The 22,253-nt window shown below is 49.7% G+C and overlaps 1 protein-coding gene across 1 annotated transcript; it reads right to left on the bottom strand.

The window, feature by feature from the left end:
* Window positions 1–5,356: 5,356 nt before the first annotated feature.
* Window positions 5,357–21,254, bottom strand: LOC124690587 (cysteine-rich receptor-like protein kinase 6). The gene is made up of 7 exons (XM_047223953.1): window positions 20,426–21,254; window positions 6,875–7,000; window positions 6,623–6,753; window positions 6,333–6,543; window positions 5,971–6,214; window positions 5,745–5,892; window positions 5,357–5,599 (listed from the first exon to the last, which is right to left on the bottom strand). Exons 1-7 carry the CDS (start codon window positions 21,252–21,254, stop codon window positions 5,357–5,359), a joined length of 1,932 nt encoding a protein of 643 aa, XP_047079909.1.
* Between the last annotated feature and the right edge of the window lie 999 nt (window positions 21,255–22,253).

Here is a 22,253-nt window from a genome sequence, read left to right as displayed (position 1 = left end):
GTTAGATCTTGTGAGTTGCCTATCATGATCAAGATCATCTATTTGTAATTCTACATGTTGTGTTTGTTGGGATCCGATGAATATTGAATACTATGTCAAGTTGATTATCAATCTATCATATATGTTATTTATGTTCTTCCATGCTCTCCGTTGCTAGTAGAGGCTCTGGCCAAGTTGATACTTGTGACTCCAAGAGAGAGTATTTATGCTCGATAGTGGGTTCATGCCTCCATTAAATCTGGGTCAGTGACAGAAAGTTCTAAGGTTGTGGATGTGTTGTTGCCACTAGGGATAAAACATGGATGCTTTGTCTAAGGATATTTGTGTTGATTACATTATGCACCATACTTAATGCAATTGTCTGTTGTTTGCAACTTAATACTGGAAGGGGTTCGGATGATAACTCGAAAGTGGACTTTTTAGGCATAGATGCATGCTGGATAGCGGTCTATGTACTTTGTCGTAATGCCCTGATTAAATATCATAGTACTCATCATGATATATGTATGTGCATTGTTATGCCTTCTTTATTTGTCAATTGCCCAACTGTAATTTGTTCACCCAACATCTGTTTATCTTATGGGAAAGACACCACTAGTGAACTGTGGACCCCGGTCCTATTCTTTACATCTGAAATACAATCTACTGCAATTGCTCTTTACTGTTCTTCGCAAACAATCATCATCTTCCATACAATACGTTTAATCCTTTGTTTACAGCAAGCCGGTGAGATTGACAACCTCACTGTTACGTTGGGGCAAAGTACTTTGATTGTGTTGTGCAGGTTCCACGTTGGCGCCGGAATCCCCGGTGTTGCGCCGCACTACACTCCGCCGCCATCAACCTTCAACGTGCTTCTTGACTCCTACTGGTTCGATAAACCTTGGTTTCTTACTGAGGGAAAACTTGCTGCTGTGCGCATCACACCTTCCTCTTGGGGTTCCCAACGGACGTGTCATCTACGCACATCAAGACTGTTTTCTGGCGCCGTTGCCGGGGACCTGAAGAAAAGTTACTCCACAAAGATTCCTAACTCCCACGTCAACTGCACGCCAGCACGCAACACCAGGGATTCCGGCGCCAACGTGGAACCTGCTCAACACAATCAAAGTACTATGCCCCAACGTAACAGTGAGGTTGTCAATCTCTCCGGCTTGCTGTAAACAAAGGATTAAATGTATAGTGTGGAAGATGATGTTTGTTTGCGAAGAACAGTAAAGAACAAGTATTGCAGTAGATTGTATTTCAGATGTAAAGAATGGACCGGGGTCCACAGTTCACTAGTGGTGTCTCTCCGATAAGAAATAGCATGTTGGGTGAACAAATTACAGCTTGGGCAATTGACAAATAAAGAAGGCATAACAATGCACATACATATATCACGATGACTACTATGAGATTTAATCGGGGCATTACGACAAAGTACATAGACCGCTATCCAAGCATGCATCTATGCCTAAAAAGTCCACCTTCAGGTTATCATCCGAACCCCTTCCAGTATTAAGTTGCAAACAACAGTCAATTGCATTAAGTATGGTGCGTAATGTAATCAACACAAATATCCTTAGACAAAGCATTGATGTTTTATCCCTAGTGGCAACAAGCATATCCACAACCGTAGAACTTTCGTCACTCGTCCCGCATTCAATGGAAGCATGAACCCACTATCGAGCATAAATACTCCCTCTTGGAGTCACAAGTATCAACTTGGCCAGAGCCTCTACTAGCAAGGAGAGCATGCAAGAACATAAACAACACATATATGATAGATTGATAATCAACTTGACATAGTATTCCATATTCATCGGATCCCAACAAACACAACATGTAGCATTACAAATAGATGATCTTGATCATGATAGGCAGCTCACAAGATCTAACATGATAGCACAATGAGGAGAAGACAACCATCTAGCTACAGCTATGGACCCATAGTCCAGGGGTGAACTACTCACACATCGATCCGAAGGCGATCATGGTGATGAAGAGACCTCCGGGAGATGATTCCCCTCTCCGGCAGGGTGCCGGAGGCGATCTCCTGAATCCCCCGAGATGGGATTGGCGGCGGCGGCGTCTCTGGAAGGTTTTCCGTATCGTGGCTCTCGGTACTGGGGTTTTCGCGACGAAGGCTTTAAGTAGGCGGAAGGGCGGAGTCGGAAGAGGCAGGGGGGCCCCACACCACAGGGCGGCGCAGGGCCCACCCTGGCCGCGCCGCCTTATGGTGTCGGCGCCCCGTGGCCCCACTTCGTATCTCCCTCGGTCTTCTGGAAGCTTCGTGGAAAAATAAGACCCTGGGCGTTGATTTCGTCCAATTCCGAGAATATTTCCTTTGTAGGATTTCTGAAACCAAAAATAGCAGAAAACAACAACTGGCTCTTCGGCATCTCTTCAATAGGTTAGTGCCCGAAAATGCATAATAATGACATAAAGTGTGTATAAAACATGTGAGTATCATCAGAAAAGTAGCATGGAACATAAGAAATTATAGATACGTTTGAGACGTATCAGGGAGTCCTAGCCGAAATACAAACTTGCCTATCTACGGAATATTACATTGCCGTGCACGTCAAGGATCCACCTTCTTCCTAATGTGTCATACTAGATCCAGCTACCTTTAACGGGCCAGACCAGATCCGACTATAGGCTTACGTCGGTTAGGATCCGGCTTCTTGTTCCTGGGCTAGACCTACTCCATCATGATCATCAGAAACTGGGCCGCTCGGTGGGCAATATGTCACCACCACCATCCGTGTGCCACCTGGGCTTGCCGGATTTTGCCACTATCGATGGTACACCTATGAAGTATACCCACAACAGTAGACCCTAGAGTTCTCTGAGGTTCTCCATATCTTCCAGCATGCGCGCCTAATTTGGGTCTCCGACTCCATTCCGGAAGTCTTGGAAATCTTGAAGAACTCCGACTTCAAAAAACTTCTTTCTAGTTCGTACACCGAAACAATCTTCTATTCCGCTGAACTTCATCCATCGACCAAGCTTCAAAAATAGTTTTCCGAATCACTATGTCACGAAAATTTTCATTGAGCACCAGGAAAACTCACCCGGATACTCAAAGTGACCAAATGGCTCCGCCTAATCAGGCACCATTTTCGGGTAATTCCAACGGTAACTTAATCATTTTGCCGATGTTACTGCCTAGGTCTGGGACACGTGGCATGCATCCAACGGCGCGACGCTTGCGTTCCGCCCACAAGATGCGGAGGACGAATCTCATTCCCGGCTATAAATATCACCCCCTTGAGTTTATCTTCCCTAATTCTCTCATTTTCCCCTCCCATCGCTCTCAGCTCAGCGCCGCCTGCGAGTTTGATGTCTATGCACGCTTATATTCTTGTATACAATATTGGGCCTCCAAGTGCAGAGGTTTGTAAAACAACAGCAAGTTTTCCTTAAGTGGATCACCCAAGGTTTATCGAACTTACGGAGGTAGAGTTCAAAGATATCCCTCTCAAACAACCCTGCAATCACGATACAAGAAGTCTCTTGTGTCCACAACACATCCAATACACTTGCCAGGTGTATATGTTCACTAGTTCGACGAAGAGATAGGGAAATACAAGTAATATAGATGATTATGAGTTGCAATCTGAAATAAAAATGGAAGTAAACAAACATGTAGCAAAACTGGTAGTAAACGGTGTTTCAATGTTAAAAACAAGGCCTAGGGCTCTTACTTTCAGTAGTGGACACTATCAACAATGATATCATAATTGAATACAGAAATATTATCTCTTCACTACGGGCTCTGAACCACTCTCCGGTTTGATAACAAACACAAATTAACTGTGTAGGGCTGCATAAGCACTCCTTAAAGTTCGCATTCCCAATCTATGGACGTCCCACACTATCACTTTGAGCATATAAATATGATACTAACAAGACGCCACAATCCTTTGGGCAGTGGCTGTTTAAGCCAGAGTAATCGATGCACATTCTTTGTATTTCAGAATTCTTTTTGGTACAATGACAGGATTTGCGACCCAATCAGTGTAGATAACTTCTACTACAAAACATGCCTCTAGTAACTTTGCTAACTCCATTAATATGGTGTGGTGCTTATTATCACCGAAACGTTGCTTAGCTTGCTTCAACAGTTTTGCACCCGGATTTATGTTGAGGTAGTGCTCGGCGAGTTCCCTTGGTACTCCGGACATATCAGAAGGTTAACGTGCGAAGATATCCATCTTTGCACGTAGGAACTCGACGAACGCGTCTTCCTATTTGGGATCCATGTCAGCTCCGAACGAAATTTGCTTGGAATCATCGCCTACCTTGAGGTCAACCTTCTTGGTTTCTATCGCGGCCTTGAACGTGGTCTTCTGGTCGGAGATCTGCTTATGGGAGCTACACCAATGACGTTGCCATATGTATGACGTGTGGCAGCTTCTGGAGTCGCACCTGGGAGGGCCTACGTCGACGGCTATGTTGTCGGCATAACTATCCAGTCAAATAAAAAAACATTGCCCAACCAAGCGGTGTTGCCTTACATGGCGAGCTCCACTAGTGGGTTTCATGCACGGGGACGCGCATCGCGACGGGGAGGCGGAAGACGAGGAGAGTGGCCACACATCATCAAGGTCGTCGGTAAAGAGACATCTCGGGACGGTAGCATCTGATCCGACGACGGAGCAAATAGGAAGAATGGAGGCAAAGGCACGTCGGAGCAGCGGCGGAATAGATGGGCGGGGTGCGAGACATGGATGTACGTAGAGGCGCATCGGCGGCGTTCTAGGACGGGAGCATCCACGACGGGCAGGATCTCGAGGCCATCCGTGCCGCGTCGAGGAGCCAAAGGAGTCGCGGCCGCATCATTCTAGAGCCGCATCTCGCTTGCAGCTTGCCGCCGTTGGCGCCGTGTACTGTCGCCGCTAACACGTGCTAGCCCCTATCCCGCTAGCGCCGATTTGGTGGTTCCAGGCAGCAAAATAGTGAGATGTGACGAAGGGCTTCTCGGGCCAAGGTCGGCGAGAAAGGGAGTGGCCAAAGATGGACGGAGATTTAGGCCGGCGACGAAGGTTGAGGAAATGGGGTGGGCGGAGGAGGAACACGGATGTGGTTGGGACTTGGGAGTAGGTGGTGAGGGTCGGGGTGGGTGATCCCAATCCGTCTTGTAATGGACGGCGGTAGGGCGACCATGTGCTACAGTGAGTAGTTCAGCAAAGCCATGTGAAGAGATATGAAGATGATAAATTATATTTTTAGATAATTTCTACAATACGAAAGTAAGATAACTTGATGTTACACTCGTTCCTCCTCTTATTGCAAAATGAACGGCTCCTGTCCCTCTTATTGCATATACAGTACAATATATTAGGATGGATACGATCAATGCATAAGACTAGTCGACGCCTGCATCATTCCTCCTCGAGCCGAGGGATGGCTTGGACGGTGAAGGGAGATTCACAGTCTCGCTGCCGAGCATCATAACCACCGCAGACATCGTTGGCCGGTCCGCTGGGTTCCCCTGCGTACAGAGAAGCCCTATATTGACGCATTTGAGCATCTCTTCCTCTGAGGAGCCGTCGTTCATGCATGGGTCTACCACCTCTAGCACTGTCCCAGTCGTCCAATGCTCCCAGACCTATGTACATAGATAGTTTAGTATCATATTGCTCTTGATGTGCAGATACTGTGAGCCAAGGCCGCATCGGTCACTTGATCACTTCACATACATAGAGCATTATATTGGTCTTGTGTTGCAAGAAATACAATAATTGAATACATACCATGGTTAAGAGATCTTCAGATTGCCCACATCTGTCATCCTCGTTCTTCCTCCCAGTCACGATCTCTAGGACGATAACCCCGAAACTGAACGCATCCGATTTCACAGAGTAGTTCCCACGCATCTTGTACTCTGGCGCCATATATCCACTGAAACATCAAAGCAGCTAATTAATTGTGGTCGTGGTTTCAGTAGCTGCTATGAAAACTTAGAGGCTTTGCACTGACTATGTTCCAATGACCCGGTTGGTGTTGCCTTGTGTTTGGTCTCGTTGGAAGATCTTTGCGAGGCCGAAGTCCGAGATCTTGGCGCTTGTGTTCATGTCAAGTAGGATGTTGCTCGCTTTCAGATCACGATGGATTACTTTCAGCTGAGATTCTTCATGGAGGTATTGCAGGCCTCGAGCAATTCCATCTATGATCTTGTACCGCTTTGCCCAGTCGAGCTGCTCACGCTTCACAACGTCTTCCGCTGTTTTTGAGTCAAAATATGCAGTACAGATCAAGATCATCATATCAGATATAGTTGGCTTAAGTTTCAGAGGAATTAAATGAAGACAGAATTGAGTTGAACTACAAGTATGGCGTACCGAAGATGATGAGGTCGAGACTCCGGTTAGGAACGAACTCATACACAATCAGTCTCTCCTGCTTCTCCAGGCAGACACCAATGAGCCTGACAAGGTTCTTATGATGGAGCTTTGCAACCAAAGCCAGCTCATTCTTCAACTCCTCTAATGCTTGTGTTGACCTTTTCCACATCCTCTTGACTGCTATTTCCTCGCCATCGGGGAGCGTTCCCTTTGAATAGAACCAGAACATATATAAGCTCAAAATTTTCAATGCAAATCTGCTTATTAATCCGTTCCTCGTCCTGTACCTTGTACACAACACCAAATCCACCTTCCCCGAGCTTGTTGCTCTCCGCAAAATCGCAAGTGGCAGCTTGCAGTGTTGAAATGTCAATCATCATCGTGTCTACACTCTCAATATCTTCGGAATAGCTGGGATCTGTTTGAATACCAGTAAGACAATTTGATAGTAAGCGGAAGTGTATCTAAATATTTAATAGTGTGGACTTTTCATGGCAAAAAAATTTCACGCAGTGAACTTGGGCATTTGCAGGACATACGTTGTTGCTTTTCTTCTGTCAGTGCCTCACGGCTCTTCCAGAAAAAGAAGCAGCCGACGACGCTTATGGCTGCCACCATAGGCAACATAATGATAGGAACCATGGTAGGAACTCTGAACTTTCTTCCTGTGAATTATTCAATAATGCAACAAAAACAAAATGTCTTGTTAGAGTGTCATATTAGTGGCACAACCTTCAACCGAACAAAACATTGATCATGTACTCTAGGGTAAAAAGAGTTAGAAAATATGGTCATTCCGGGGAAAGCAAAGGATCTACAAAAGCTATTTTTGGGTTCTAATCCTCTAGAATTTTTGATATGTTGGTTGATTGCTGCAATGGTTTCCCTTGCACAAATTCTAAGATTCGGATAAAACTAAAGTAATTATTGGAAACTCTAGACATCGGAACTCTAGAACCCAAAAAATAGCTTTTGTAGATCCTTTGCTTCGAAAAGGACAAGAGAGCGGAGATGAGCGAGGGCTTTGGCGTACGCCCTGGCGACCGCGCCCCGCCGGCGCGCGACGCCTCGTCGGCCACCGCCCCTCCGGCCGACACCCCTCCGTTCTGTAGTCTAGGGTCCATCCAGCCAAGCCTCCTTCTCCCACCTAGCTCGCTCCCCCTGCCCTTGCTCCTGTCGGGGTTACCGGACGTCGACGCCGTCCTCACGACAGTGGAGGCCATGGTGACCGGTGATCCTGATGCCGAAGCCGCCGCCCCTGCGCTGGACAACATCTCGACTGTCCCAGGCCGTGATGGCAACGAGCGCCCCCGCCCTGAACCCGCGGCTGTGCCCAAGAAGGACGGCGCGATGCACCGGACCCCAGGTGCGGCTTTCCTTGACTCTATACTCTCGTCGTTTCACTCGCTGGTTGCTTCGGCCCTAAACTTCCATTTTACCTCCTTCCCTGACGCCTTCGCCGTCCGCAATCATGGCGGCGCCGTGTTCTCGACGGTGGCTGCTTCCCCTTTCATCCAGCTTTTTCCTCCACTTCTCCGCGCGCGAGGCCACGTTGTTGCCTGCATGGCCTCCTTGCTCCGCCATGGTCGTGTACTGCGCGCAGTCAAACCCTGACCGTGGACCTGGGTCAAACTTGTCCGACGTGGCAGTCTTCGAGGCTGCCCTGGACAAGGCGGGCCCCGCTACCGTGGACGTTTCTGAGCGGATAAAGCCATGGCCTGCACGCCCGTTGACCAGCCCTGTCCTGACGCTCCTCTCGAATCCTGCTGCAGCTCGCCCATGGCCTCCACGCCCCTACTCCCCCAACATAGGACCTCGAAGCCCGCCACGCCTCCGGCCGGCCCATCCCTTTGTGTTGGGCGCCTGCTTTTCCCATGCGAGCAGAAGGACGCCGACGACGCCTGTGAGGAGGATGCCGCCTCTTTTTCCTCACCGCCCGCGAGATCCCTCGCCCCCTCCATGTTTCCTGCTGCTCTCCACTCCGACGACGACTCCGGTGCGGGCATGGGATCTATGCAGCACACCTCTGAGCACGGCCCCCGCTCCTATAAGGATGCCCTCCTCTCCAACATCTCCTCCCACCGCAATCCCACACAAACCAGGCTCGTTTTCTCTCCTGTTCGTGGGCGCCGCCTCTGTTACCGGTGCCTCTCGCCGGAGCACCGCGTTCTCGGGTGCCGAGATCCTCTCTGTTGCGCTGCCTGTGGGCGGGTCGGTCACCGTCGACGGAAATGTGAGCTGCCCCCTTTAACCTACTGCCACCCCCTGCCTTTCCTCTCTCTCTGACCATCGTTTACCCTCGACGCCTAGGTTGCGTCTGTCCGGCCTCCGTTCGTCCTCGCCGCCGTCCCCTAGGAGCGTCGTCGCTGCGGTGCACCATGCCGCTTTCCGCCCTCCCACACCCTACCCTCGGGGTGTGGCGCCTGTAGACTCGCCGGCCTCCGACGCGCATCGCTCGACCCCTACCGTTGGTGGCTCTGGGGCTGGCGATGGTGCGCCCGTGGCGGCCCACCTTAGTCCGCAGCTCCCTCTTTGGTGGCCAAGGCGTCACGGAGATCTTCATGTCGCCGGCTGCCAACGTCTCCATCAGCCGCCGCCTCGCCTATGCCCTGTTTGAGTCTGCTGCCGCGTCTCCCGGCTTTCTCCTGCGCCGAGCTTTCGAGGAGATCGGCGGCAACCTGCACATCGGGCTTGCGGCCAGTGACTACAGCGTGCTCTTGGTGCTCTTCGCGTCGGAGGAGGAGCGTGACGCTGCCATGGACATGTTTCGCCTCCCCTTTGAAGGCCACGCCATCAGGCTGGAGCGGCCGGAGGAGGGGGCAACCGGTTCGTCTAGCGCATCGAGCGCCTCACGATGGTCACGGCCATCGGCTTCCCCGTCGAGCATTGGGACAAGAGCGGCATCCGCAATGTTTTCCGTCCGATTGGAAGCGTGTGCTGCATCGACCCGCTGTGCCTCGCGGAGATCGACTTCTCGGCGGTCAGGCTCGTCCTCAAGCTGGCGTAGGGCGGTGAAGTGCCAAACACTCTGATCATGCGCGACTGCCACGGCCAGAGCTCGGGGGAGGTGCACCTCCGTGTCGTCCGCTCCTGGCCATTCGAGGAGGACCTGGCCACCAGGCCTTTTAGCCATTTCGACGGCCTGGCTGGGGGTGGCGGGCGCGGCGACGGTGCTCGGGTGACGCGCATGGACGACATCGATGAGGACTCGGTCCACGCCTCCCCTCCGGCAGAGCGTGGGCACGGTCAGAACTCTTCGGTGGCTTCTCTTTGGCAGCGCATCGTGGAGCGTCGTCAGGCCGGCATCGCGCACGCTGCTGCGCTCGAGGACATCGACGACGTGCCTCCAGCGTTTGAGCTCGGGTACCTCTCCCCTGCGGCCCAGAGCACACCTGTGGTGATCTGGGACCGCGTTCTGGCCCGTAGGCTTGCAGCCCAATTCCCCGAGTCTGGGCTTGATGCCGAGCAGGTGAATTCTGTGGCTTCTTGCTCTTCTGATCGTTTCGATGAACCTTGTAACTCCTTGCCTAACCCTCCCGTGCTCATCATCCAGTGGTATGACACCCTTGCCATCCCGGCCACGCCTCTGGTCAACACCGTCGTCGACGACGGGCAGGGAGGCACCCCCTTGTCTGCTGCTCGCGCGCCAGCTGTTCCCTGCCGCACGAAGCCTGCTTCCCCTGATGGAGACGAGGACCATGAGGATGCGGCGCGCAAGCAGAGGGTCCGCTCCAAACGCGCGGTCGACTCGGCGTTCAAAGCCCTCCGTAGCTCTCGGCTGGCTGCCAAAGAGCCGCCGATGTTTGTCAACATGATGTCCAAGGCCAAGGCCGTGAAGGCCTCCCGCTTCGACCTCACCGCCGGTTCTCCTCGTTTGCGCGCGGCGGCTGCAGCCGCTGGCTTCGCGGGTGACGGGATCCCTGATGCCATCCCTACCCCGCGCCTCTGTGCCCTTGCTGCTGCTTGCGGCGTCGACCCCGACGCCCTCGACGGCGCTGCCCCGGTGTCCTCCGGTTCCGAATGATGCCACCCCGTCATCGTGCTCATCGGGAGCCCTCCTGCGTGACGGGCGCCCGTGCTCCCCGATCCCTGATCACCTATCTTAGTTTGAGCAGCTGTCCTTGCTCCCGCCAGTTAGATGGAGCCTCGCCCCCTTCTTTTCTTTATTTGTTTCATCCTAAACATGTATTGGTGTTTACCTTTAATTGGACTGAGCTGTCTCCTTATGATCGTATATGTCCCAACCGGTGTCCTTCTATTACAATATGAGTACAACGCTTTGCTTTGCTGTTGAGACTTGGAACGTTCGCGGGCTGGGTGAGGATGACAGGTGTGTTTCCGTTTGTGCTGCCCTTGCCGCCGCCAGGCCCAGCCTGGTTGCGCTACAGGAAAGCAAACTGAGTTCTCTTTCGGCCCAGAAATGCGCCTCCTTCCTTCCTCCCAATCTCCACAATAACCGTGTCGTTGACGCTGTGGGATCCTCTTGTGGTCTCCTTTCGGCCTAGGATCAAAACATTTTTTTATCTTGTGGACTCTTTTTCCTCCCGTCACACTCTCTCGCTCGACCTTGCGCTTAACTGCGATGCCTCTAGACTCCATTTTACCAACGTCTATGCCCCCTGCGATCGGGCTGAGAAAGAAACCTTTCTAACCCACCTCGCTACTCACGAGCCTAGTGAAGGTGTCCCGTGGATTATCATTGGTGATTTCGATCTCACCAGAGATCCCTCCGACCGCAACAACGATAATTTTTCCCTCTCGGAGGCGCCCATGTTTAACGATGCTATTCACGAGTTATGTCTGATTGAGCTTCCCCTGTCCGATCGTAACTATACCTGGTCAACCGCCGTGCAACCCCAACCCTTATTCGCCTGGATCCGGTTTTCATCAATCACGCTTGGAATGACTGTTTCCCCTCCTCCTCTCTCTCTTCCCTTACTAGAGACACCTCTGACCATGTTCCGCTAATCGCCACGATCTCCACCTCTATCCCCAAGCGTGCCTTCTTTCGGTACGATGCTACCTTGGGGCTTCACGCTAGTTTCCGCAGCATTATTGCTTGCCACTGGCAGGGAACCTCCAAATTCGACCCCACCTCCCAGCTTGTTGCACGCCTTCGCCAATGCAGATTTCATTGTAAGGCTTGGGAAAAGCGGCGTTCCCCTTCTCTTCTCAGAGAACAGGACTGCAGGCTTCTCATTAAACTCCTGGACATCCTGGAGGGATCACGCCCCCTGTCCCTTCTCGAGAACCGTCTTCGCTCCCTCACCATGGACTCGCTCCACCTGGCTATTAAAGAGAGGCCCCTCTATTGGAGGATGAGGGCGAAGGTCCATTATGCCCTTGAGGGCGACGAGAACACTAGGTTCTTTCACACCTCAGCCACCTGCCGCCTTCGGCGTAACTCCATCACTTCTCTCGAGGTGGATGGGGTTACGACCACGTCCCACCCTGGTAAAGCTGTCATTCTTAAGGCCTACTACTCCGAGCTCTTAGGTGCCGTTAGCCCTACCTCCTGGCGTTTCGACCTCAGGTCGCTCTATCCCGCGGGCCCCTCGCTCCCTGTGTCCCTCATCACTCCTTTCACCCGCGATGAGATTAAACTTGCCTTCCTCTCCATGAACAAGCTGTCTAGTCCTGGTCTGGATGGTTTTGGTCCCTCCTTCTTCTCGTGTTTCTGGGACATGGTAGCTTCTGATGTTTTGCGGTCTTCGACTCCTTCTACAAGGGCAACATCGACCTCACCCGCATCAACCGTGCCTTCCTCGTCCTCCTCCCTAAAACCGACGGTGCCAACAACCCTTCCCTTTTTGGCCTATCTCCCTCCAGAACTGCATAATGAAAGCCATCACTAAGGTCCTGACCACAAGGTTATAGGCGGCTATCCACTCCCTCGTTGACGCTGACCCGACTGGTTTCCTCTCTGGGCGCCGGATCTCGGAAAACATCGTCTATGCTACTGACATCATCAGATGCTGCCACCTGCGCAAAGCCCCAACCCTTGTGTTCAAAATCGACTTCAAAAAGGCCTTCGACTCGGTCAACTGGGATAGCCTCCTGACCATCCTTCGTCCTCGGGGGTTTGACGACCTCTGGTGCGATTGGATGGACCGTATTCTCAGAACCGGCCATACTGCGGTGCTCCTCAACGGGGTTCCCGGTGATTGGATACGCTGCAAAAATGGCCTCCGTCAGGGGGACCCGCACTCCCCCTACCTCTTCATCATTGTTGCGGATGTCCTTCAACGCCTGATTCGCAATGCGTTTACCTTTGGCATGCTGTCGCACCCCCTCTCGCCCACCACCCCCTGCCCCGTCCTCTAATATGCGGACGACATGCTTATCATATGCCGAGCGGACGCTTGGGCCGCGGCACATCTCAAGCTTGTTCTTAACGATTTCGCCGCAGCCACCGGGCTCGCGATAAACTTCCACAAATGATGTTTTATCCCTATGAACGTCCTTCCTCGGGATGAGGCTCTCATGGCATCCTCTCTCGGGTGTCCTGTCTCCTCCTTCCCCCAGCCCTACCTCGGACTCCCGCTTTCCCCCACCAAACTTCCCATCTCAGCCTACGCCCCGCTTATCCTATCCTTCGACCGTCGCCTCTCGGGGTGGCGTGCTCTACTCCTTTCTTCTGGTGTGCGCCTCGTGTTATGCAATGTCGTGCTGAACAACCTTGCTACCTACTATATGTGCTCGTATTTGCTTCCACAGGGTGTGCTCGAAAGTATAGATAAGAGGAGGCGCGCCTTCTTCTGGACCGGCAAAGATTCTTGCTCGGGTGCTCGTTGTCTAATTGTTTGGGATAAAGTTTTGTTGTCTAAACATGAGGGTGGCTTCGGTGTTAAGGATCTCCACCGGCAGAACATGTGTCTTCTCTTAAACTTTGTCCGTAGACTCCACCAGACTGACTCGCTTCCTTGGAAAGATTGGTTTCGACAACATTCAGGGCGCGACCTCGGCGACATGACCTCTACCCCGTCCTTCCTCGACGGAATTGTGCGGGAATGCCTCCCGCTCTACCGTGCTATTACACGCGCCAGTATCGTGAGTGGCACCACCACCTCCTTTTGGCTCGACAGGTGGCTCCCCGGTAGACCGCTAGCCGAGCGGTACGAGGCGCTCTTCTCCCACTTCACCAGGCCACATGCGATTGTGTCCACGGTCGTCGCCTCGGGCTTCTCACTGCAGCGCCGACTGTCTTCCGTCGCCGCGCGGGAGCTGGCCATTGTCCAGGGCTATGGGGACGCCGTCGCTCTCGTCGACGGGCAGGATCTCTGCTTCATCGACTCTCCTTCGACCCCTCCGTTCAGCTCTCGCGAGGCCTACCGCATGCTCTCCCCGCGTCATGCCCCTGATGCTTCTGCATGTAAGGCTTGGGAGCTGAAGCTTCCCGCGAAGATCAGCATCTTCGCTTACCGCGCCGACATCGACAGGCTCAGCACGAGAGCCAACCTCTTCTTCAAGAACTGCGCGCCCTCCGACTCCTGCGCGGCATGTTTTGACACTGAGACCAGGAGGCATCTCTTCTTCGACTACCCCATCTCCGTGGAGGTCTGGGCCAGGCTAGGGGTGCCCATCCCTCGCGATGACTTCTCCATTTGGGACCTCACTCCACCGACTGTTGTGGACTCTTCTATCTGGCGCGCTGGCATTGCAGCGATTTTATGGTCAATTTGGAAGGCGAGGAATGACCTCGCTTTCAACGCCAAGCCCTCCACCGCACGCCTTGTGCTCCGTCGGGCGGGTGATGACCTTGTGATTTGCCGTTGGCGGTACAAGACCCATGACCGTGGGAGTTTAGATGGTCTTCGGAATTCTGTCCTCTCTGCTGGTGTTTAGATGTTTGTATGCCACGTTCTAAATCCCCCTGTACCTCCCCTTCTTTCCTACTGCATGTTGTGACTGCCAAAGTCAACTCGAGTAATATAACAAGCGGTGGGGAACTGATCTCCCCTGTAATTCTCGAAAAAAAAAGATCCTTTGCTTTAATAATCGCTTGAACAGTAGGACTGTATAAATTGCATCCACCCAATATTCATGACACAGAAATACAAAATTATTTCTTGCAAAAATCTTTCATTTTAAAAAATCCCGATAAAACCTGCAATACCTCTATATTTGGCAAAATATTACACCTTGAAAACCCTTGTATTTTGATACAGAGAGAGTGTAAAAGTCCTTAACAGATACAACCATTAATTTATTTTATAATCTGTACAATATTACTAGCTAATTATTAAATTGTAAATAAAAATATACAGATAAACTAAAATATATATTAGGTGCATAGTAATTAATAGTACCTTCTCATCTAACTCTACCATTTGAATTAAGATCTGACCATCTAAGCAATTCTAGTAATGTGGATCTACGGGGTGTCTAGTACGGAGTCTCCAATTGTTAATAATGAGATATTGTTTTGCAAAAAAAAAACTTGGCTATGCAAAAAATAAATAAAGAAATAACAATTACAAGAAGCAAGTTATTGTGAGGAGTGATGAATATGAAATGGAGGATTTATGGTACATTGTACTCCCTTCCGTCCCATGAAATATCTCGAATGATACATTTAAATTTTAACAAACCTTCAACATTTTTCGCGGGATGGAGGGAGTACTACAGATTTCAGGGTGTAGTATTATGTAATTTCTATTTCTAGCGCGACCTAGACCGTGTTCCCCTCAACCTCCATTTCCCCAACCCACAAGAGCTCATCCTAGCAGCCAGTTTGCGGCGGTCACCGCCCGATCTCCCACACCGCCCTGGTCCTCCGCCGCCAACTCCGTGAGCACATGTGTCGCCATGGCCTTGATCTGCCGCTGCCACCCCCTGGATTCCTGCCCTCTAATTCCATCCACGGGCCACTTGCTGAAACTCGGGCCGCGACCTCACGTTGCTCCGTTCATGAGCCACCACATCGAGATCCACAAGGTGGATGCCAAAAGTAGTGAATACGTTAATCGAGAAGCAAAAAAATGTAGCACATGAACTACCTCGTTTGGCGAAATTCTCTCACCCAGCTATTTGGCTAGATGATCCTCCCGCTGACATTCACTACGGGAGAGATGGAGTATGCCGACGGCCGCCAGCTGTCGGCACAGCCCAGAAGGCCGTTGGCATACGCTGTGCCGACGGTGATCGTCAGCGTAGTATCGTCGGTATAGTTTTGGTCGGGGACGATACAGACTGAACGTCGGCACAGATTGTTGTGCCGACGATTTTACCGTCGGCATAGTATTTTCAAATTTTCAAATTTATTTTCGAAAAAATATTCAAAAAAAATTGAAAAAAAATAAAATTTTATTTTTATTCACTTTTCTTCTTCTACTTTTTTACTTGTTAATCTTTCACAATCACACTTAGTACACTTAATCTTAGGTCAATTTGCACTTGTGGTCAAACTTCCCCGTTGGTCACCCATCCTCACACTATTCCCGCCCCAGCATGCTTAACTTCTTGGTTCTCTTCGGACGAGCTTCCATGAAAGAAATGACATCTTGATGTTAATATTACCCGTTGGTCACCCATCCTCACACTATTCCCGCCCCAGCATGCTTAACTTCTTGGTTCTCTTCGGACGAGCTTCCATGAAAGAAATGACATCTTGATGTTAATATTACCCGTTGGTCACCCATCCTCACACTATTCCCGCCCCAGCATGCTTAACTTCTTGGTTCTCTTCGGACGAGTTTCCATGAAAGAAATGACATCTTGATGTTAATATTACCATATCTATCATATTAACCCTTATATCGTGATGTCACACCTCTATATTTTTGAATTCTAAACAATTATTTAAGTAAACAATAATTAATATATATAAATAATAATAATATAGAATTTGAAAAAAAAATTAAATGATTTTATGTTTCTGTCTTTTTATTTAATATGGAATAATTAATATCAGCAAATGCGAATTTGGCAAATAATATGTCTAAATTGATCAGAAAAATGAGAGGAATACAAATATGACATCCATATCATCTTTTGAACCTACAAAGTTAACTTACCCAAAAATCACAAGCATTAGATCAATTACCTCTTGTTTAAATTTGATTGACTTTATCGAAAATGAGGTGGGAAACGGTCTCGGTATGGCATAGTTTGCCGAAACAAGGTCGTATTTGGCACTTGTGTGGACCCTAGGATGGGAAGCAAGACCCCGGACGCGGATGTCTAGTCCGATCCACGGACAGACAACTTTTCATTTTTTGCGTGCCCAAACGGTTTTTATTTGTGAAGCAGCTACATGGGGAACATTTTAGTATGATGTGGAACCTCCGTGCGATGATAGTAGACCACCTACACACCACCTATCACATAACATGTGCACGCGTTAGCTTTTTGGGAACCCATGCGGCTTTCGGCGGTGTCCCGTCGAATCCGCTGGAAACTGTCCGGATTTAAACTAGGGGTGAACTATCCGTCGCTTCAGAAATTCCAAAAAAAATTGTTTTTAGTTCAACGATGCATCACTATAGGTGCTAATTTTTGTCCGTTTAGTTTGTTCGCGAATGGGTGCACCCGCACGCCCGGTACGACGATAATGCATGTCTCGGGGGTCCTATTTTGGCCAGATGCCAATTTGAACGAAGTCAAAAAATCCCACGGAGCCGGGTGACGTCATTTTATATGTCATAGTAACTATTCCGTTTGGTAAAACAGGGATACGGCAATTATTTTGAAAAAACCCTTCACGAAAAGGGCTGTCACGTCCGGAGTTCTATGGATTTCAGGGAAAATGAGGTGGGAAACGGCCTCGGCATGGCATAGTTTGCCGAAACGAGATCATATTTGGCACGTGTGTGGACCCTAGGATGGGAAGTAAGACCCCGGACGCGCATTTCTAATCCGACCCACAGACAGCCATCTTTTCATTTTTAGCGTGCCCAAACGATTTTTATTTGTGAATCAGCTACATCGGACACATTTTAGTATGACGTGAAACCTCCGCGCGCGGTGTCCCGCCGAATCCGCTGGAAACTGACCGGATTTGAACTAGGGGTCAACTATCAGTCGCTCCATAAATTCCGGAAAAATTGTTTTTAGTTCAACGATGCATCATTATATGTGCTAATTTTTGTGCTTTAGTTTGTTCGAGAATGGGTGCACCCGCACGCCCGGTACGGCGATACCTCATGTCCCGGGGACCATGTTTTGGTCAGATGGCTTTTTCAACGAAGTCAAAAAATCCCACGGAGCCAGGTGGCGTCATTTTATATATCATAGTAACTATTCCGTTTGTCAAAACTGGGATACTGCAATTATTTTAAAAAAACCCTTAATGAAAAGGGCTATCACGTCCGGAGTTATATGGATTTCAGGTGAAATGAGGTGGGAAAAGGCCTCGACATGGCATAGTTTGCCGAAACAAGGTCATATTTGGCCCGTTTGTGGACCCTAGGATGGGAAGCAAGACCCTGGACGCGGATTTCTAATCCGACCCACGGACGACCATCGTTTCATTTTTAGCGTGTCCAAACGGTTTTTATTTGTGAAGCAGCTACATGGGGCGCATTTTAGTATGACGTGAAATTTCCATGCGATGATTTAGACCACCTACGCACCACCTATCACATGACATGTGCACTCGTTAGCTTTTTGGGAACCCATGCAGCCTCCGGCGGTGTCCCGCCGAATCCGCTGAAAACTAACCGGATTTGAACTAGGGGTGAACTATCCCTCACTCCATAAATGTCGGAAAAATTGTTTTTAGTTCAACGACGCATCATTATATGTGCTAATTTTTGTCCGTTTAGTTTGTTCGTGAATGGGTGCACCCGCACGCCCGGTACGGCGATACCGCATGCCCCGGGGGTCCTGTTTTGGCCAGATGTCAATTTGAACGAAGTCCAAAATTCCCACGGAGCCGCGTGACGTCATTTTATATTTCATAGTAACTATTCCGTTTGTCAAAACTGGGATACGGAAATTATTTTGAAAAACCCTTCACGAAAAGGGCTCTCACGTCCGTAGTTCTATGGATTTCAGGGGAAATGAGGTGGGAAACGGCCTCGGTATGGTATAGTTTGCCGAAACGAGATCATATTTGGCACGTGTGTGGACCCTAGGATGGGAAGCAAGACCCCGGACGCGGATTTCTAATCCGACCCACGTGCGATAATTTTTTTTCATTTTTGGCGTGTGTGAAAGCCATGAAACCTCGAACATGATAGCTCATTTCAAGAAAATTTGTTTAGGTATTTGAAATATTCCATTTTTTATATTTTTCTATGATATATCTTATTTTTTTGCAAAATTTGATATATTATACTTATTTTTCTCAATTAGAATGATTTAGTTATGCTTTTTTGAAGACTGTTGTGCAGAAATAGAAAAAAGCTATACAGAAGGGCACAGGTCTATAGTAGAAAAAAAATGTTGTGTCGACGGCCTGACTGCTCCTGTGCCGATGGCCAGAACTGTGCCGACGGTGGCCGTCGGCACAGCCGGCTTGTACCGACGGCCATCCTTGTCGCCGCGGTCCGGAGGCTTCTGTGCCGACGGCCCCGATATTTGGCCGTCGGCACATCCGTGCTCTCCCGTAGTGATTAGACCTCTTTTAGTGAAAGATGTAACCATTATTGTTAATGAATAAAGTGGGTTTTTATGGCGCACGGCAAAGACAGGAATGCACGGTAAAGGGGCCTTTGCCGTGCAACTAGGCTGCCCTCACGGCAAAGGCAGCGGCACGGGACCGTCCAGAGCCATTGTCGTGCTGCCAATCTTTGCAGTGCGGCTTGTAGGATCTTTGCCATCGTAGTTTCTTTGCCGTCCACTTTAGTTTGTCTTTGCCATGCGCAGGATCGTTGCCGTGCGCAACTGCTGCCTTTGCCGTGTAGATATTCTTTGCCGTGCGCTGCTCTTATACTTTGCCGTGCAAGTAGTTTTTGCCGTGCAAGTAGTTTTTGTGCGTGCTAGTTGCTGCGCATGACAAAGATATCTTTGATTGGCTGGACTGGCCGTTTTTCCCCGTAGTGAATGGTCAATATGGTCTACGCCAGAGTTGTGCCCAATGCAAAATAGGCAGGATTGAATTATCGTTTCTTTAATTAACCCTGAACTAATCCGTAATTATTTTTTTGATGTGAACTAATCCGTAATTATTCAAATCACTTTAGGATCGGCATGCTTGCGAGGACACCTGCGTATCACAACCGGCACGCAAGGAAGCACGAGCAGTTCTCAGACTGTCTCGGAGGCTGCAGTACGCCGTCTTGCGATCAAGAGTGAAACTACCAAATCTCTGATTAGCACTCGCAGATTACGCGGACTTGACTGTGGGTTTCAAGAGTGAACTATCAAATATACCCGTAGGGCCGGCTCTAGGATTTAGAGGGCCCCAGAACTTTATAAATGGGCCCTATTTAGGCTGCATGCATGCTAGATGGGTCTAAATTTTTTTTCTACGTTTTCCTATATGCACTGTGCCATAAAAATGGACCCCCGTTTTGGTTGGGCCCCGGACCGTCGCACTTTTTGCCCTGGGCCAGAGCCGGCCCTGTATACCCGTGACAGCGAAATATACTACTTCTTTCGATTCAAATTACTTGCCACTAAAACGGGTGTATCTATAATTAAAATATATTTAAATACATCTATATTAGTGTCAAGTAATATGAATTGGACGAAGTACATCAAATATTTGGTAGTAAACACGACCTGGACCGTACGATTCGGTAATATAGAAGACGGTCCATATTAATTTAATGTAAATCCATGTAAATCTCCTTTGTTGCGTGATAGGGGTGTCACACATCAGCGGACGCAAAGATATACACTAGTAATGATGAAAAAGCTATGATTCGTCTTTCCATCCATGTCACAGATCACTTTTGAACTCGTCATGACATAAGTTAGACATTTGAATGCTTTTCCTTTAAACGGAACGATTTTTTGTAGCGTGTCTCAGTTTTTTGCGAATGATGTAGCCACTGAATCATCTTGGTTTTGAATATATCGTTCCATGCATGTTGTAAAACAACGGGGATTCAAATTATAAATTTTAAGGAATGAAAGGGTACTCAATTAAGTTCTAGTAGTAAGTGTTAAAATGTGAAGATACACTAGCTTGGACGACTCACCTTGTCCAACCGCTGCTAGAGACGGCACCACGACCGGCGCCGGCCCTGTGGCTGATGATACCGACGACAGCCGCACCGTCGCCGAGCCATTGAAGAAGGGTTGTGTTTCATACCTGATGCTACACCTGATCCCAAGAACCCTTGCCCCGATGGCGTCCGTGAAGAAGGTCGGTAACTCGCTCATGGCCCGGAGGAGGCAGCTCCAGCAGCGGTCCGGCGACAAGTCCGGCGTGCACTGGGCCCAGCTGTACACCTCTGGCAGCTCCTTGTCGAAGTCGGCCTGCCCGGACGCGTAGAGGCGCGTGGAGTTGAAGGCGGCGCTTCTGGCAGTGGCGTTCATGAGCGCCGCTACGACACGCTGGAACCGCGCCGGCTCAGCGGTGGCGTTCAAACTGTAGCGGATGGGGTGATATGGGCTGTAAAGGGTGTCGTCGGCCGAGCGGAAGTGGACGTTGGAGTAGGTAAGCAAGCAGGGGTCGTAGTAGATGGTGGCCACCTTGTAGTCACAGGAAGTGATGAGTCTCTGGAACGCGTGGTCGAGGCAGCTGGAGCAGTCGGAGGAGGTGGCGTCGCCACGGCAGAGCGCGAGAGCCCACAGCTGCTCCGGGGCGATGCCAGCCTCCGCGGTGGCGAAGAATCCCGGCGGGGATGTGGAGGCGTTCTTGGACATGGTGGTGGCCAGGAGACTGAGGCTCGCCTTGTAAGTGCTGTCCGCTAGGAGGCTGTCATCTTCGCAGATCACCCACGGGTATATTCCCACGATGCCGCGCGGCGATGCTAGCAGCGTCACGGCGACGACCGCCACGGACAGAAGGAGACCGCAAGCCATGGTGTGGTAGATTGTGGAGTGGTACGAGGTAACTTGAATTTGTAGCTTTAATTTGGCATCCTTTGCTGGCTAGCTCTAGATACGGCAACGATAGATCGCCATTGAAATTGAAAATGTAAGCCTGTGGCGCACTGCACTACCATGATAGGTGCATGCACACGGCCATGACGCCGACTTGCACTGTACCGGCGGCTTTGCCGTGGTAGTGCCGTGTACCCGTGGTCCGGGTGACTCGAACAACCATTTCTCCCGGTGATGATGACTTCCATGTGGAGACTGGTGATGTATATTGATGGCATGGCCTTATTTTTCAAATGTTTTCAAAAGGTATCACATTGCATTGAAGCTAAGGCTGCATGCATGCCATGACGACGACTTGCAACAACCGTCACTTCTCGTGGTGCATGCATAGCGATATCGCGATAGCTCCATTCCTGGTGACCAAAATATCGACAATCCCCGTTGATAGTTGTGATCACCACGACATGCATGTGGATTCTAGTGATGAAGAGGTTGACAGCCCGAGCCTTTTTTAACCACGTTCAGTGACTATGAGGAGAAGTTTTGACAAGGTGATGCGAATATCGTATGTACGTAGCTGTCTGCGAAACAACTTTGACTTGACCGCGACATGCACGTATAGTGAGTGGAAATAATATTTGGCATGTAAATGGATATTGAAGTAAATTATCACGTTTTTATGCGAATGCATTAGCAAGCATGAATATTTTCCTTAATAGGAAAAAAATGGGATACAAACATAACGACTACACAACGAAATCCATGGCACTTACATAGCAAAGAAACATGGGTTAACGGAGGAGAAAACAAGAACCAAACAAAAGATCTCACTAGTAGGAAACTAGCTATACGTGGGAAGCAATCCTGTTTTGTATGCGCCACAGAATATATTTTTGTGGTGCACTAGACCAATTGCACCACTGAAATAGCATGTTTTTGTGGCGCACCACGGTCACATGGGCCACAGAAATAAGGTGG

Source organism: Lolium rigidum, chromosome 2 (assembly GCF_022539505.1).
Source record: "Lolium rigidum isolate FL_2022 chromosome 2, APGP_CSIRO_Lrig_0.1, whole genome shotgun sequence".
In the NCBI taxonomy this organism is placed as follows: domain Eukaryota; kingdom Viridiplantae; phylum Streptophyta; class Magnoliopsida; order Poales; family Poaceae; genus Lolium; species Lolium rigidum.
This window is presented reverse-complemented; position numbering and strand designations above follow the sequence as displayed.

Excerpts from the sequence above, each read along its gene's own strand:
- LOC124690587 (XM_047223953.1), bottom strand. The coding sequence starts at position 21,254 with ATGGCTTGCGGTCTCCTTCTGTCCGTGGCGGTCGTCGCCGTGACGCTG. Across the intron at positions 7,001-20,425 it reads TCTAGCAGCGGTTGGACAAG|GAAGAAAGTTCAGAGTTCCT; the intron begins GTGAGTCGTCCA and ends AATAATTCACAG. Across the intron at positions 6,215-6,332 it reads TCTCGACCTCATCATCTTCG|CGGAAGACGTTGTGAAGCGT; the intron begins GTACGCCATACT and ends ACTCAAAAACAG.